Source organism: Etheostoma spectabile, chromosome 6 (assembly GCF_008692095.1).
Source record: "Etheostoma spectabile isolate EspeVRDwgs_2016 chromosome 6, UIUC_Espe_1.0, whole genome shotgun sequence".
Classification (NCBI taxonomy): Eukaryota; Metazoa; Chordata; class Actinopteri; order Perciformes; family Percidae; genus Etheostoma; species Etheostoma spectabile.
The window spans coordinates 11,416,971-11,431,562 of NC_045738.1; the positions used below are offsets into that span (position 1 = coordinate 11,416,971).

The window sequence follows — 14,592 nt, forward strand, 5'->3', positions numbered from 1 at the left end:
TCCATGTAAATTCCAACTCGTCTTTCCAAGTTTGCATGCAAACTACGACATGCTCTTTCCAGTTACAGTAATGCTGTTCTAAACTGGTATCAGCTCCCACTGAAGTACCTCTTACATAAGCAAGGGTGACAAACTAAACAAAAGTGGAAATATTAATAAATGTGTAAACTTTAAATTGTGTTTGTACATTTTTCTTTACTTTAGGTTAGATTCCTTCTATAAGCCCAAAGCCTTCCTAATCTCTTTTTTCCTGTTATGTACCTGTTGCCTTGATTTTATTGTGCAAAAGAAATACTACTACTAATGGGGTCACAGAATGGTTTGATGAATATAAAATGTGGTACGGCCCTCACAGCCAACAGCTCTCACTTAAATTGAACACCTATGGGAGAGATTAGAACTAATGTCTTAGACAGTGCTCTCCACAACCATAATTAAAACAAAAGATGCTGCCGTTAGCATGCTAACATGCTCACAATTACAAAGTGAAATGCAGATTATTTACGGTGTAACATCTTAGTTTAGCATGTTAGCATGGTGACATTTACTAATTTGCACTTAACACAATGTACAGCTGAGGCTGATTAGATTATAATTAGTATGAAAGTTATAAGTCATAAACTTAAGTGTTGGACAAATTGAGATTTTTACCTATAATGGCACTATATAAAAAGGTTAAGTGACCACCATATTTCATGGCAATCCACCCAGTAGTAGTCAAGATCTTTCACTCAAAACCACAAATGTCACAATGACGCAAGAGGAAAAGTCAGAGGATTATTAAAGTCAGTAGAATCCATCCTCTGAAGGTCTGCACCCGATTTCATGACAATCAGCCCAATTGTTGTGGAGAAATTTCAGTCTGGACCAAAGTGGTGGACCGACCGTTATCGCAATCCCCAGAGCAATGCTCCTAGTGTGGCTAAGAAAAACATTCAGAATTCCTTATAAATTGACAAAAACCTTAACTAACGGTTGACTTTTTATTGTAGTTCATAAAAACAAACAACAATGATAAAAACAAAGTGGTAACCATAATATTAATTTTCAATAATGTACAACAACATAACAATATACAGTAAGAAATTAAATTAATTTAAGATTGCCATCGTTTTTAAAACCATCCCATGTACCTAAAAGATGTGGAGCTATTGCATGTCCATATTTTGGGAAAACAAAGGACTGTTGTCGGGGGGAAATCTGGGGTGCAGTTAGGAATGTCTAGGTGCTGGCTGGGACGTGAGCACAGAGAGCTGATCCTGGATCTGGTCACCTGACGAGAGGGGTGGAGGTTGGGGATGGCGAGTAAGGACGCAGGTAACAGATCTGACTGACTGATAGAAAAGTGACAATGACAGTCTCTCAGAGTCAGGGACATTCTGCAGTAGAGGTGCACATTAATATGCCCTGTTTTACATATACAAACACACAAGAAATACGCACGCACATGCGTGCATGCAAACACACACACTCTCTCCACATACACACATACAGGTGAGGATACAAGAGCTGAACGACTTAAAAAAAAAAAAAAAAGTTTTACACTTTTCTAAAGGAGAAAAGGAGCACAAAAAATCCTTCCAAATATGACTACAAAGCACCAGTATACTCTAAGCATGCTGCTTTTTCTCCAGTCTAGTTTCTTCATCTTCATGTTACATATAGTTACATACACATGTTTGACCCTGCTGTGAGACACAACAGGACAGGTCAGGTCAGTGGAGCTACCCGCAGTTCAGTTACGACAGTGCTCAGGTTATGGGAGTTAAATCTGAATCCCAGTGGAGGAGAAACTTGGAGAGACTTGTTTCCATTCGCTCCCATCCTACATCTGCAGTTCCAGTCTTCGTAAAACAAAAGTCCAGCAGCATAGCTGATGCTTTTCTGAGTCAGGAGATGGGTTGTGGGTGCAGAAGGAGTAGGACTAACCTGACTGTGCTGTACATGGTGGTTAAGGGGGAGGACGTCTGCTACATGGCGGTGAGGTGAGGGTGACTAGCCTCGGTCAGAGAGAGTGAAATGTGCAAGGTGATTGGTCAGCGCGGCACCTGCATCTGCTGTGATGTCTGTGACTGGTTTTGAGCCGTGACCTCGGGGCCTCGGCTGGCCAATCGGCTGAGGATGTTCCTCTCAGACATTTGCAGCCGGACAGCAACAGGGGGTATCCTGGCGATGGTTGCCGGGAGACGCGTGACATCGGCCTTCATATCGCTCAGCAGTTCCTCGAGCTGTTTGAGAACTGGAAATACAACACATCAATGAGCCATGAGCGCCATTGTGATAATCTAAATCAAGGACTACTTTTTTAGTCACTTTTGTGCCTGGTGCAATTCAAGGATTCAATTTGATAATATGTTTAGCCTTAAGCTTCAGTCAGAGCAGATTTCGGAGCAGCAGTGGTTGATAGGAAATTACGTAGCTAGGGCTATAAACATCAACTGCGGCAGTTTACGTGGCTAGCAAGCTCACAACAGCACACCACAAGGTTTTTAATTATACAACTATCAACAACGGCCAATGGACTCTTTCATCGCTCTTCTTGCACACAATACAGCAAAAAAGCATCTCTCCTTCTCTATTGCTTGTATTGTTTTGATAATCAACTAATCGTTAAGGTAATTTTCCAAGCAAAAATTCCAAACATTTGGTGGCTCCAACTTCCAAAAAATGAGGATTTGCTGCTTTTCTCTGTTTTGTTGCTCAAGCAAAAAGCAAAATTTGAAAACATCACCTTTTGGTTTGGCTACACGTAACATACGCTGACCGCTCGTGGAGCGGATGTGCCGGTGAGCTTTTGCTTTGGGATTGTTGTTATTTCTTTATATTTTCAAGCCAGTACAGCACTGTGAAAGGTTAATCTACCGTCAGGTGTTTTCAAAGGACACAACCTCAAAGTTGGACTACTGGGTGGTTGTAGTGCTTATTTCCTGAAAGCTGTCCTTGTTTAAACATGGAAGCTGCTCACAGTTTTTCACCTGACATTTCTTGCTGGTCATATTAGCAGCTATAATTAGATAGGCCTATATATATATTTGTGTTTACATAATAGCTCCCTTTTCTCAACTCCTGATACTATCACAATGACAACAAACACTTTGTTCTCTCTCACACACACAAACACAAGTTTCTCCTTTTCAGAATAAAACACGTTTACTTATTTAAGCTAAAGGAAGACTATTGTGACTGGTGAGTTGCAAGGCAAATGTTGCTCAGTTCCTTCTCATTAAAAAGCCAAGAGGATTATGAGTGTCCCAACTGAAACGTCTTGTCAGTCGCTTACCTTTCAAGTTAGATGAAATAATAAGCTAGGTGTATTATATGTATATACATTATTCAGTCAATACCAAAGTGACAGACAGCACCTGACTTTACAGTCCCCAGGCAAGAGCAAAAGCCTGAGCAGTCCACTTGCCCCCATATTTTGCCTTTCTTGTAGTCATGAGACTGTCAAGCCTACAGAGCATATCCTGATATTATACAGGTGTCGTTGAAGCCTTGCACTTCAGTTTCAATTTTGCTAAAATCCACAATCCTACAAATATTTTGCAGGTGCATGAGAACCCTCACTATAGCTATCTCTCTAGATCTTACATATGTTTACCTTTATGCAGAACTGCATTGGCAGGCTTGTTTCCAGACATGGACTCCTTGCTGAGGTGCTGGTGGGACTCGGCGAGACACTCCACCTCACTGAAGCGAGTGTTGAGGGCCATGGAGGGGTGGGCCGGGTCCTCTGTCATGTTCAGGTAAGCTGCCCTGCGCAACTGCTCTTCGATCACCAAAGCCTGCTCCAATAACTATACAGGAAACACAGAAAGACAACATGCCCAGTGAGATATGAAAGAAACACAGACAGACAGACAGACAGACAGAAACAAACACACTCACATACACACAGGGGAAACATGTGATAGTAGCGATCCTGTTTAGTTCACCTTGAACCTGCGGGCCAGAAACTTGTTCTTGATCTCCAGGAAGTTTCCTCTGCTCATTTCCCCTTTGAAGGGCTCATTGAGGATAGCAAACCTCACATCGTTCTGCACATCCTGCCACCTAGCGTAGCCATGTCTGAGAGAAACCAAGGTCAAGTTTAACAACATTATTGGCTTGTAAAGGGTCATATTATCAAATGCAATTTTTTTCTCAAGAACGTTTTACGGCCAACGGATGCTGATTATCATGCATGAATACATTCACAGTTTGGGAATTGGTCAAGTAAAGCTGTTGCAACCTGGCTTGAATCCAACATACTTATTAATCCACACGAACACCTCACTCTTATAACAGAAACCCCCCAAAAAGAAACAAAGGGCTGAGAATGCAGCTTCCTATTATAGTAAAAAAAAAACAACAACAAATATTTATATTTGAAACAGTTGCCAAATAATGACATTAGTCAACATATCTTTTCAGCTCTAATTATTTAAAGGACAGCAATTGCACATGAGAATTAAAGAAGAAATGTCCCACTGAAAGGATACTGTATGATTCCAGCCAGCAGCCAGTAGTCATGGCGACGGTGCCAAATCTCAAAGGTCTTCTTGGTGACGGTGGCTGCCCTCTCTTCATTCTGCCACAAAGAGTGAAGCTCTGGAAAGGAGGGCAGAAAGGTCAAAAGACAGAAAAAAGAGAAGAGAGAAAAGTGTGTGTGTGTATTAGGTTTAACTACATTTGTGGGGACCGAAAACCGGGAATACAGTATACTTATGGGGTCCTGACAGGTAAGGGGCTAGGGAATGCATTATGTCAATGACTGGTCCCCACAAAGATAGTGAGACACACCTGTGTGTGTGTGTGTGTGTGTGTGTGTGTGTGTGTGTGTGTGTGTGTGTGTGTGTGTGGTGTGTGTGTGTGTGTGTGTGTGTGTGTGTGTGTGTGTGTGTGTGTGTGTGTCCACCTGTGAATCCTCCGTCAGCAATGTTGAACATGAACCTCTGCTTGGTGGCTTTTTTTTTCTCTTCACTGACGTTAACCACTGACGCAGCTGTTGCTCCTTCTTTGGTGTTCTCTCCGTTCTGCAGTTTGCCAGACTCAGCATCCTTCTCCTCTTTTTGATCTGCGAAAAAACATAAGAAACATGTCAGCAACAAAGTTTATATGGGTAAAAGTCAACTACTAAGACACCAATGACATTGTTTAATTGTGTTAAGCATATTGACATTTAGACCGCTTTACCCTAGAAATTTATTTAGCATGTCTCCATCAGAGGCAAACGTTTACAGACATTTTAAAAAGTGTGCAGTAAAATTTACTTTCATTGCAAAGTGTGTGTATGTGTGTTTGTTGACATGCACCTTTCTTCTCCTCTTTTGGCGAACTTGTGTCCACCTTCTCATCTTTTTCCTCCTCAGCTGAAACAAGAGAAGCAGTGTTAGAATGACAGAAAAGGGAAATAAGGAGACAAGACAAAATAGAAAACAGTTTAAACACCTGCCTCACCTTTGGACCTTTCCTCCCCTGAATCAGTCTTGCCCTCCGGACCTTCCCCCTTAACCTCTGCAGGATAGTTATTTTCCGTCTCTGAAGTCTCGTTCTTCTCTTCTTTCTCTTTGCTTGTGTCATCCACCTCCTTCTCCTTTCCTTCATTTCCATTTCCCACCTCCTTCTCCTCTTTCTCTGCAGCGGAGTCTACTTCCTCTTCTTTCTTTTCGAGGACGGGGGATTTTTCACACTCATCTGGGATTTCAATAATCTAGAGGAGACATAGCCCGTTTCAAATTTGAAATAATCTGTATATTTGCCGCTGAAAACTTATGAGACTGTACTGCAAACAAAAATGGATGATGTATTTATGAAATCAAAATTTACCTCTGGATCATCTGCCTTCTTGGCTCCTTTGCCATCTTCACCCTCCTTTTTAATTTCTTCCTTGTCCTCAGATTTTGACAAATCTTCTGACAAGAAACAGAACACAGGTCAACGACAAGTATGCAAAGAGTGTATTTACATCTGGTCTCTGTTATAGATGTTACTAACAACTAAATACATTTATCTTGTGGACATTAGTTATTCTTTCATGTTTTATTTGGTTGTATCCACAAGAGGGGGGTCAGGGAATAAGTTGATAGTCAAGAGAGACTTATATTTAAGGCTGAACAAAGACTAAATGATAACAGAACATATTTCAGTGCAACACAGAGAAACTAAAATATTCTCACAACATCCTGGGTTATGACTTGGATTGAAACGTAAAGTTAGAATTCATGTTTATTAAGTAGAAGTTGAGGTAAAGCATGTGGTGCTGAGGTCAGGGCTAAGAGGAAATTGAAATGTGTGTATGTCATTTTTCAGGCTCCCCATAAGAAAATGTTACAACATACAGTATAAGTGTCTGTGATGGTTCACGTTGCAAGTGATCAGACAGTGATCATTTTGGCATTGTCAAAAATCATATGGACTTAAACATTTTGTTTCAATAATCCAGTACTAAGAGTAAAGTGTGTGTGTGTGTGTGTGTGTGTGTGTGTGTGTGTGTGTACCTGTGACTGGAGTGTTGGGCTGTGTGTCTGCAGGGGTCCCAGTAGAAGGAGTCTTTGGGTCTTCACCTGCAGCCAAAGCTGCAGCCCTTTTGTTCTCCTCCAGCTCTGCCATCCAGGGCATTGACCACTGACCGTTCACATGCTCAAACTCCTGCACCTGTTCATCAACACGTGAATCATCACTCAAACAGTGATTAAAGACTTGAATTATCTAAACATAATTTGTAGTGTTTCTTTTCCAACTGGTAAACCATACCTTTTTCCTTATAAGTGACATCACACCAATACGGGTGAGCACGTGTTGCCTGGACAGACCTTCACGTGGGACACCGTCTGCAAAGGTCTCAGCTCCATCAGCCCCTGGCTCACAAAGGTGACGCATGAACAGAGACACGTAGGCCCTGAGAACAAGTGTGAAGAAGAAGGTGAAGGGATGTCACCATAAATACATTTAGAAAATGTCAACATTTCTATAAGTTGGAAACAGTTGACATAAATGCACAAGCATTTGCCAAGGAAAAACCCACTACAGTTTGGTCAGGAACTCTTTTATACTCAGTCAACAAGACTGAGAATCTGACCTGGTTTGATGCTTACTTTCAGCCCTTTTGACAGTTTTTGGTCACTACAAAAAAAGTATTGAGGTTTGATATTCAGCGCAACCTTTATGGAGACAAGTAGAAAAATGTCACATTGAGACTCACTTGAATTCTTTCTCAGACTTCCCTCGGAGGTCCCTGACAAGCCACTGGTTGGTAAAAGCATCCTGGGGAGGCATCCCATAGCGCATCACTGCATTCAGGAAAGCCTTCCTCTGCCGTGCATTGAAGCCCAAAACCTGACAGGTTATAAAGATGTCATGATGTTTGCAAATTCTAGTAAGGCATTTATCATTGTTTCTGTGTTTGTGCTGTTTTTTTTTTCATGTAAAAAGGAACTCACCTCGATGTTTCCGCCCACTCTGGCCAACAGCGGGGGCAGAGGTTTGTCCCGATCGTTCCTCAGCCCTTTGCGGCTTGGTCTGCGGGCATTAGCTATAACAGAAATAAACAGGGTTAGTTTATCCGAGAGTCAATGCACATTATCGTCAATAACGTATTGCTGGGGCCATGAAAACAAAAAGTCAAATCTCAAACTGAATATTGATGAATGATTGTGTGTTTTCTTAACATCCTAAAGTTCCTCTGTGAAGATGTTCCACTTACAGCTCATCACGTAACATTCTCATCCTGCTGAAGCTGTCCCTTTCTCAGCACACATTAATTGCTTCTTCTCGAAGCATAACTTTCATTTACAACTGAAAGCAGTGTGGTAGTATACTTCATTTAATGCAATTAAAGTTACAGAGCCATAATTAAATAAAACAAAAATACAATCAATTCAAAACATTTATATCTTTTAGTACTTATAAATAAATTGGTAAATATATAACACTTGTATCAGCTTTTAGAAATTGTATAAATATAAGGGAACAATTTGATCAGAAACAACACAACTGCTTTTTTTAAACAAACCCTGTTAAGTGCATTTCAAAACAACTTAATTAACAGCTAATATGAACACCAACAATCTCATTAAAGTGCAAGTAGCGATTCAGCTGGCCAAGAAACCATTCATTCTAAGTTTCTGTTTCTTTTCTCCTTCTTTTTTTGTCCTTTTTCTTTTTCTTTCTTTCTTCTCTTGCCTCACTACGCTCAAGGCAGAGGATGCAGCGGCAAGTTGCATTTCCTGAATTCCTGTTGTAGAGGTTGTCAATGAGGATATCATAGCTGTCGTCTGAATCTGAATAAACATCTGTAGAGGTGGTTTAAAGGATGTTAGTGGGTGAAAGAACTGAGGCTCAAACAGGATTGTCTACCTCCATCTATCAAGCATTGCCAAATCTTAAATTCAAGTATTAGGTTCAAAAAACCGAAAGGGACCACCTAAATCTTCAAATAATAGTTAAGAGGGATGGCCACCAAAGTACACCAAAGCATGTGAGCGGAGCGCAAGGATTTTAAATGGTACCGCTCACATCATGAGTTTGAAGCTGGCATGAGCCCTTCTCTGTGTTACTACAGCTTGATCAGATCATCATCACTCGCCCTCCTGCCAGTGCCTGTCATCTGGCGGAGCTCACTGGCGGCTTGGAGGAAGGGTAGGTGTCATTCATCTGATGAATTCAACACAGCTTTTTTCCCCCTTTTTTTGGAGCAAGAGGTGAGTGATATGATTAAAGCTGGTTGAAATCTGAGTTAAGAGTGGAGTGGCTCTGAGCGGAAGGAACAAACAGCTCTGTGAGCAACAAGCGGAAATTCTCCCAGCTCCACTCCGCTCACCTGCTCTGAAGCACACAAACGCACACACACATTCCTTTTTTTCAGCAGTGAACAAAACAGTGAGGCTTACCTTCAGCCCGTTCATCAAAGTCCTCGTCGCCCTCCTCAGAGGCCACCGAGTAATCAGACTGGTTGTCAGACTGATCCTCCTGCCAGTCTAGAGGAAGCACAGACATAAATGTTGAAGAGGGAGAAAATAAAAAAGGACACAACTCTTCACTGCCTGGACAGTATCTTATCAATAGTTACCCAGTTACTGTCAACCAGGCTTTAGCCAGGAGGGGGAGCTACTGATTTTCAGTTTCTCTAATATATTGTCGTGGGTTTTTTGATTTAGTAGTTTCCTAAGTCTGCTGCTATTGTACTTATAATCCTGTAGTCCTTTTGCTCAAATAAGTCTGTTTCAAAGGGAGAGGAGACACTGCAGGATTACAAAGGTAGCTGGATAACTGCACTGAGGAGAAGTCCAAACTGCTCTATTTACATCACTCTATGTTTCAGATTTGAGGAAAACTTTGTAATGTTTCTTAATTAGACCTCCCCCTGCATTCAAATACATTTTTTAAACATACTTGATTTGAGAAGGAAGCAATTTTCAATTTCTAAATAACACACAACTAACACGTTTCTACGTATACCCAATCTAATTATACTAATAACATAAAACTCCACTCAGTGGATCTCCTGCCATGTTACATAAACACCACACAAACACCACCAACAACACTGAGCAGCACACACACACACACACACACACACACACACACAAGAAGAGTTTGCATTATATATTGTTCTGTACCCTGTCTTATACCTCGGTCCTCCTGGGAGCCGTCATTGTAGTTGACTGGCTTTCGAGTTCTTTTGCCTTTGCCCAAATTTCGGGCAAGGTCTTCCTGCTGCTGCTCGTAGTGGTGACGAAGCAGCTTCTCCCAGTAGTCAGGATCAACACTTTCCTCCTGCTTGATCACCTCTCTTTCCACCTCCTCCTCCTCACAGAAAACAAAGCGTGGTTAATATGATATATATATTAGGGCTATCCGGAATACTTTGAAGCTTTATTTATAATGTTGACATTCAAGTTCTATATCAACATTTGAATGCTGCGCACCTTTACTGCTTTTGCATATCTATTCATTCTATTTAAATCCGGTATTTTTGCACAATTGCAAGTAAAGATTGGGCTAGTTATTAATATTATACTATTTGTAGACTTGTGTGACCCACACAATGGAGGCATGACTTTTCCACTAGGTGAGGCTATAGCCTTATAGGTAGCTTTGTGTATTATGACCTTTTTTATATTTAAATAGGGCGGCACGATATGAGGAAAATATCTAATTGCGCTTATTTTGACTGATATTGCGATTGCGATATGATTCAAAATATTGGAGGGAATGATAATTTAGTATCAAGTATTGATTATTCATTTTTGTTGAAAATTATTAACATTGAAAGAATTTAAAATGACCATAGTGTGATTTTTGAGAGGATCTGTACCAAATCAAGATTTTTTTTTCTTTTGACTGAAGGATACGAGTTGTAGGCTGGGACGTCTCTGCAGCAAGACAATACTTAATTCAGAATGGTTGGACACATATTTAGCCATTAACAAATATTGCACACCCTTGCGATTTGGATATTGCACTAGTCCATATTGCGATTCCAATATAATTGTGATTAATTGTGCAGCCCTATATTCAAACATTTTAGTACTATGTAAATAGTAATTTATTTTGAGGGCTTTTCACTTCCATTCTTATAGAGCAGCTGAAGAATGCAAGGAAAGGGGGGGGGCGGGTTGAACTCGAACCCGGGCAGCTTCATGGGGCACTTGCTCTACCAGGTGAGCTGAAGGTTGCCCCAATATTTCTCATGTCACAGAAACCACTGAGAGTGAATCTTGTGTTACTGATTTTATTATCATACTGCCGGTGATGTCTCAGTGTTTTTGTTTGGGTGCTTTGCACAGATCCGACATGTTCTCTGAGGCAACGGCGGGGGCGTCCACGGCCCAGAAGTCCCGAGAGAGTAGCCCGCAGGTAGACATCAACCTTATATTTTTGGGCTATTAACGAGGCAGCCTAGCAGCAATTTAACAGCACCATAAACAACATTTATATAACAACTATACCAAAAGATACATTTTGACTCTAACACTATAAGGCCTAGAGTAAATTATTTAGTAAATTAGTTACAAAAAAGATCCCAGACTATTATGTATCACGTGGAATGTTTTGGGCTATGACAACAGACAATCAAAGCTTCCTTCAAAAACCTCTATAGAAGCTTCAAACTTAAAAAAATGACATTTGGTACAGCCCAAATATATATTATTATATAAAGCCTGTGAATTAAGCTTTTTAAATATGTAAAACCTTTTTATGCTATTCAAAATAAAACTAAATAAAATGCTTAATATAGATCAAAGCTTGGTCTATGTCTGAAGCTGCACCAAAGACTGAAATGCTAGTTTTCTGTAGTTAACACCTATAGTTTTAGGTCATTTTTTAGATACTTTTGACTAAAGAACATCCCCCCATTCACATACATTTTGTAGATGCACTCCTACCTCATCGTCTTCATCTTTAACCACATACTGGGCCACTTTAAAGGAGCTGAGGTATTCGTTCATGCTCTGGAGCTCAGTGTCATCTGTGGCATCCTGGTTCCTGTCTAGCAAACGGTCAATGGCGTGGTCATCGTAGTGAATCACACTGCTGTCGTCCTCCTTGTTGTCCCCTGAAAGCAGGATGAGTCAAATAAAAAGGAAGGTAGCAACAAATATATTTGCTCCCTGTAACACTTGAAAGATCAGACGAGCATCCTGGTGGAGGAGTGTTCACTTCAGCCAGAGGCATGCAGAGTCTCTCCCCATTTTCAGATTCTAACCCCAACTCCTTCTTTAAACCAGTGTATGTACTTTATCCTGATTATCTCACCCTACACAAGTAGAACAACGTGCAGTGAAATACATTACAGTTAGTTAAACCTATTTAATGTAAATTACGTAAATGTTTGAATAGCTATTCACTGGCGAAACAGCGTGTATTACAGATCTTTATTTTTAACAAAAACATGCACACAATAAAAAAAAAATTAATTACTTTAACAAATTATAATATACAGGTGATAGGACAAGAGGTGTAGGTGGATCAGAATTGTGTTGAATAAGCAAAGGCTCAACATTTGATTTAGCTTAATATAGCTAATAACAATGCCTTTTTCTGATCCACTTACAATACTGACAAACGAGTTGTGGCTCTTCTTGTTTTCACAACAATCAGAAATTACCTAGCCACCCTTTTAATGCTTTGAGAAATGTCAACTCAATTCAACGTTGCAAAGTTTAAGTTGTCCAATGATGAAACCTTTTAAATGTCATGTTTAAAACACAGATAAATGTAAAAGCAAATGGCTGACAAAACTCATGCTGGATCTTATATCTGTCAGTGGGTTAAAGTCAACTCACCCTCTCCGATTTCATCCTTAAACAGCTCTTCTGTTCCAAACTTGAGGATGTCATCGAGCTCCTGCTTGGACATGGAGCCTGTCTTGGAGCCGAGACCTGGTCGCACCACTAGATGAGTGAGCATCATCTTCTTCTTTGCCACCTGGTAAAGGGAGGTAGATGGAGGACAAACAAGCGGTGAGCAGGTGATCACACATTTCTGACATCGTTGATAAAATTTTAAGAGGTACGTGTCACACACCTGCGTGATCCTCTCCTCCACAGAGGCTTTGGTGACAAAGCGATAAATCATCACTTTCCTGTTCTGCCCAATACGGTGAGCTCTGCTGAACGCCTACAAAGTACACATATGAAACAAACAGCATATTCACCGACCATCCAAACAAACATGCTGACAGGGATGTGAGGTTGACGCCTGGGGGTTTGCGTACCTGGATGTCATTGTGGGGGTTCCAGTCAGAGTCGTAGATGATGACAGTGTCAGCAGAGGCAAGATTAATGCCCAAACCACCAGCTCTGGTAGAGAGGAGGAACGCAAACTGGGGTGCACCGGGAGCTTTTGGGATGAACAACAGAAAAAGAAACATAGAGGGAAAAGAAAATTAGACCACTGATAGCATACCAGAGCAGCTGTTTTTAGGCAATGCAAACAGTGTTTGTATACGGCTCACCGTTAAAGCGGTCGATGGCCTCCTGTCTCAAGTTGCCGGTGACTCCTCCATCAATTCTCTCATATTTGTATCCCTCATTCTCCAAGAAGTCCTCCAGCAGGTCCAGCATTTTGGTCATCTGAGAGAAGACCAGAACCCTGTGGCCTCCCTCCTTCAGCTTCCTCATCATCTTCTGAAGCAGCGTCAGTTTTCCTGAAGACTTGGTCAGAGCATTGCCCTCATACATGCCATTTGGAAGTTTTGGTGCTTCCTACAATCAGAGTAAGAAATCTGAACACATGGCATAGTTCACATGGACCCCCAGAAGAAACAGTTTGTTCCCCCATAATTGTATGAAAAGACTTGGATCGTACCATAGCGGCTGCAGGAAAGAGGTAGGGGTGGTTGCAGCACTTTTTTAGGTCCATTACCACATTGAGCAGAGAGACTTGGTTTCCTCCTCCACGAGTGTTCAGGGCCTCAAAGTTACGTGTTAGGATAAACTTGTAGTATTTCCTGGGTTAAAACATGAAAAAGTTTTTGTTTTTTTAAATTAGAAAAAGAAGAGATCAGACAAAGGTAAATTTGATAGTATTTACAAAATTATTTACAAAATTCAGACATAATGACAGAAACATTCCCGTCAATAGTCTTCAATATGTGGACTGGTTTCATTTTCATGGGTGTCTTCTTTAACTCTGTAAGTATTTTGCTACAAATCTTCTCTCTACGTACTTCTGCATGGGGCTCAGCTCCACTCTAACAATGAGCTCGGTCTTTGAGGGCATGTGTTTGAAAACATCAGCCTTCAACCTCCTGAGCATATGTGGTCCCAACATGTCATGAAGCTTCTTGATCTGGTCCTCTTTGGCAATGTCTGCAAACTCCTCCAGAAACCCTTCCAGGTTGCTGCATAGGAAAAAAAACACATTGATATAGGGTGGGGGTGATGTATTCATTGTACTTGCAATACAGCCACATACGCTGTGGCCACATGTGGGGCTACTGACTTGAATCTCTCTGGCGTCAAGAAGTTCAGCAAGTGGAAGAGCTCCTCCAGGTTGTTCTGAAGGGGAGTCCCAGTTAGCAGCAGCTTGTGTTGCAGCGGATAATTGTTCAACACTCTGAAGAACTAACGACAGGCAGGGAGACAAAAAACATTATATATTAAGTACTGAACAAAATATTTTTGATGACATTTGAAACACAGAATAAACAATCAAGTTCCACAAAGTACTCTCTGTTACTACCTTGGACTGGTTGTTTTTGAGCCTGTGAGCCTCGTCCACAACCAGACAGGCCCATTCAATGGAGCCCAGCACAGCCTGGTCAATGGTGATCAACTCGTACGATGTCAGCAGGACATGGAACTTGACTGTTGAATCTTTCTGTAAAGCCCAAAGAGAGGAGGAGATTAGTTAAGCTGCCAAACAGGAAAATAAGTACAAACACAATTATTAGGGCTGCAAGCGATTGTTTCCATTGGTAATATAGCGCCACAAACTAAAACCGGTGGTGAACTTTTGTATAATTGGCAGCATTAACATCTTGTAATGTAAATTCAGATCAGTGTAACTATTGATTCAATACAGGATAGCAAGTGCTAGTGTGCAGGGCACCCATTCAAACTAACTACACTCCATCAATATTTCATAATGGAGATCTTTAATATT

The 14,592-nt window shown here is 41.0% G+C and overlaps 1 protein-coding gene across 6 annotated transcripts in view; it reads right to left on the bottom strand.

The window, feature by feature from the left end:
* Positions 1-969: 969 nt before the first annotated feature.
* chd4b (chromodomain helicase DNA binding protein 4b) overlaps positions 970-14,592 on the bottom strand; it is a 34,131-nt gene continuing 20,508 nt past the window's right edge. For 2 of the 6 annotated variants that reach the window (XM_032518591.1, XM_032518590.1), the window contains exons 18-40: positions 14,170-14,307; positions 13,930-14,051; positions 13,655-13,828; positions 13,294-13,435; positions 12,941-13,190; positions 12,701-12,825; positions 12,511-12,603; positions 12,270-12,411; positions 11,370-11,539; positions 9,600-9,789; positions 8,871-8,957; positions 7,422-7,513; positions 7,184-7,317; positions 6,736-6,880; positions 6,480-6,636; positions 5,809-5,894; positions 5,440-5,692; positions 5,295-5,351; positions 4,898-5,056; positions 4,482-4,590; positions 3,936-4,068; positions 3,602-3,797; positions 970-2,239 (exon numbers count right to left, since the gene is read on the bottom strand). In XM_032518591.1, the coding sequence (XP_032374482.1) occupies positions 2,037-2,239; positions 3,602-3,797; positions 3,936-4,068; positions 4,482-4,590; positions 4,898-5,056; positions 5,295-5,351; positions 5,440-5,692; positions 5,809-5,894; positions 6,480-6,636; positions 6,736-6,880; positions 7,184-7,317; positions 7,422-7,513; positions 8,871-8,957; positions 9,600-9,789; positions 11,370-11,539; positions 12,270-12,411; positions 12,511-12,603; positions 12,701-12,825; positions 12,941-13,190; positions 13,294-13,435; positions 13,655-13,828; positions 13,930-14,051; positions 14,170-14,307 (3,357 nt within the window). In that variant the 3' untranslated portion in view covers positions 970-2,036. The remainder of the gene's footprint in view (positions 2,240-3,601; positions 3,798-3,935; positions 4,069-4,481; positions 4,591-4,897; positions 5,057-5,294; positions 5,352-5,439; positions 5,693-5,808; positions 5,895-6,479; positions 6,637-6,735; positions 6,881-7,183; positions 7,318-7,421; positions 7,514-8,870; positions 8,958-9,599; positions 9,790-11,369; positions 11,540-12,269; positions 12,412-12,510; positions 12,604-12,700; positions 12,826-12,940; positions 13,191-13,293; positions 13,436-13,654; positions 13,829-13,929; positions 14,052-14,169; positions 14,308-14,592) is intronic. The other 4 variants (XM_032518595.1, XM_032518593.1, XM_032518594.1 and 1 more) reach the window with 4 other exon arrangements.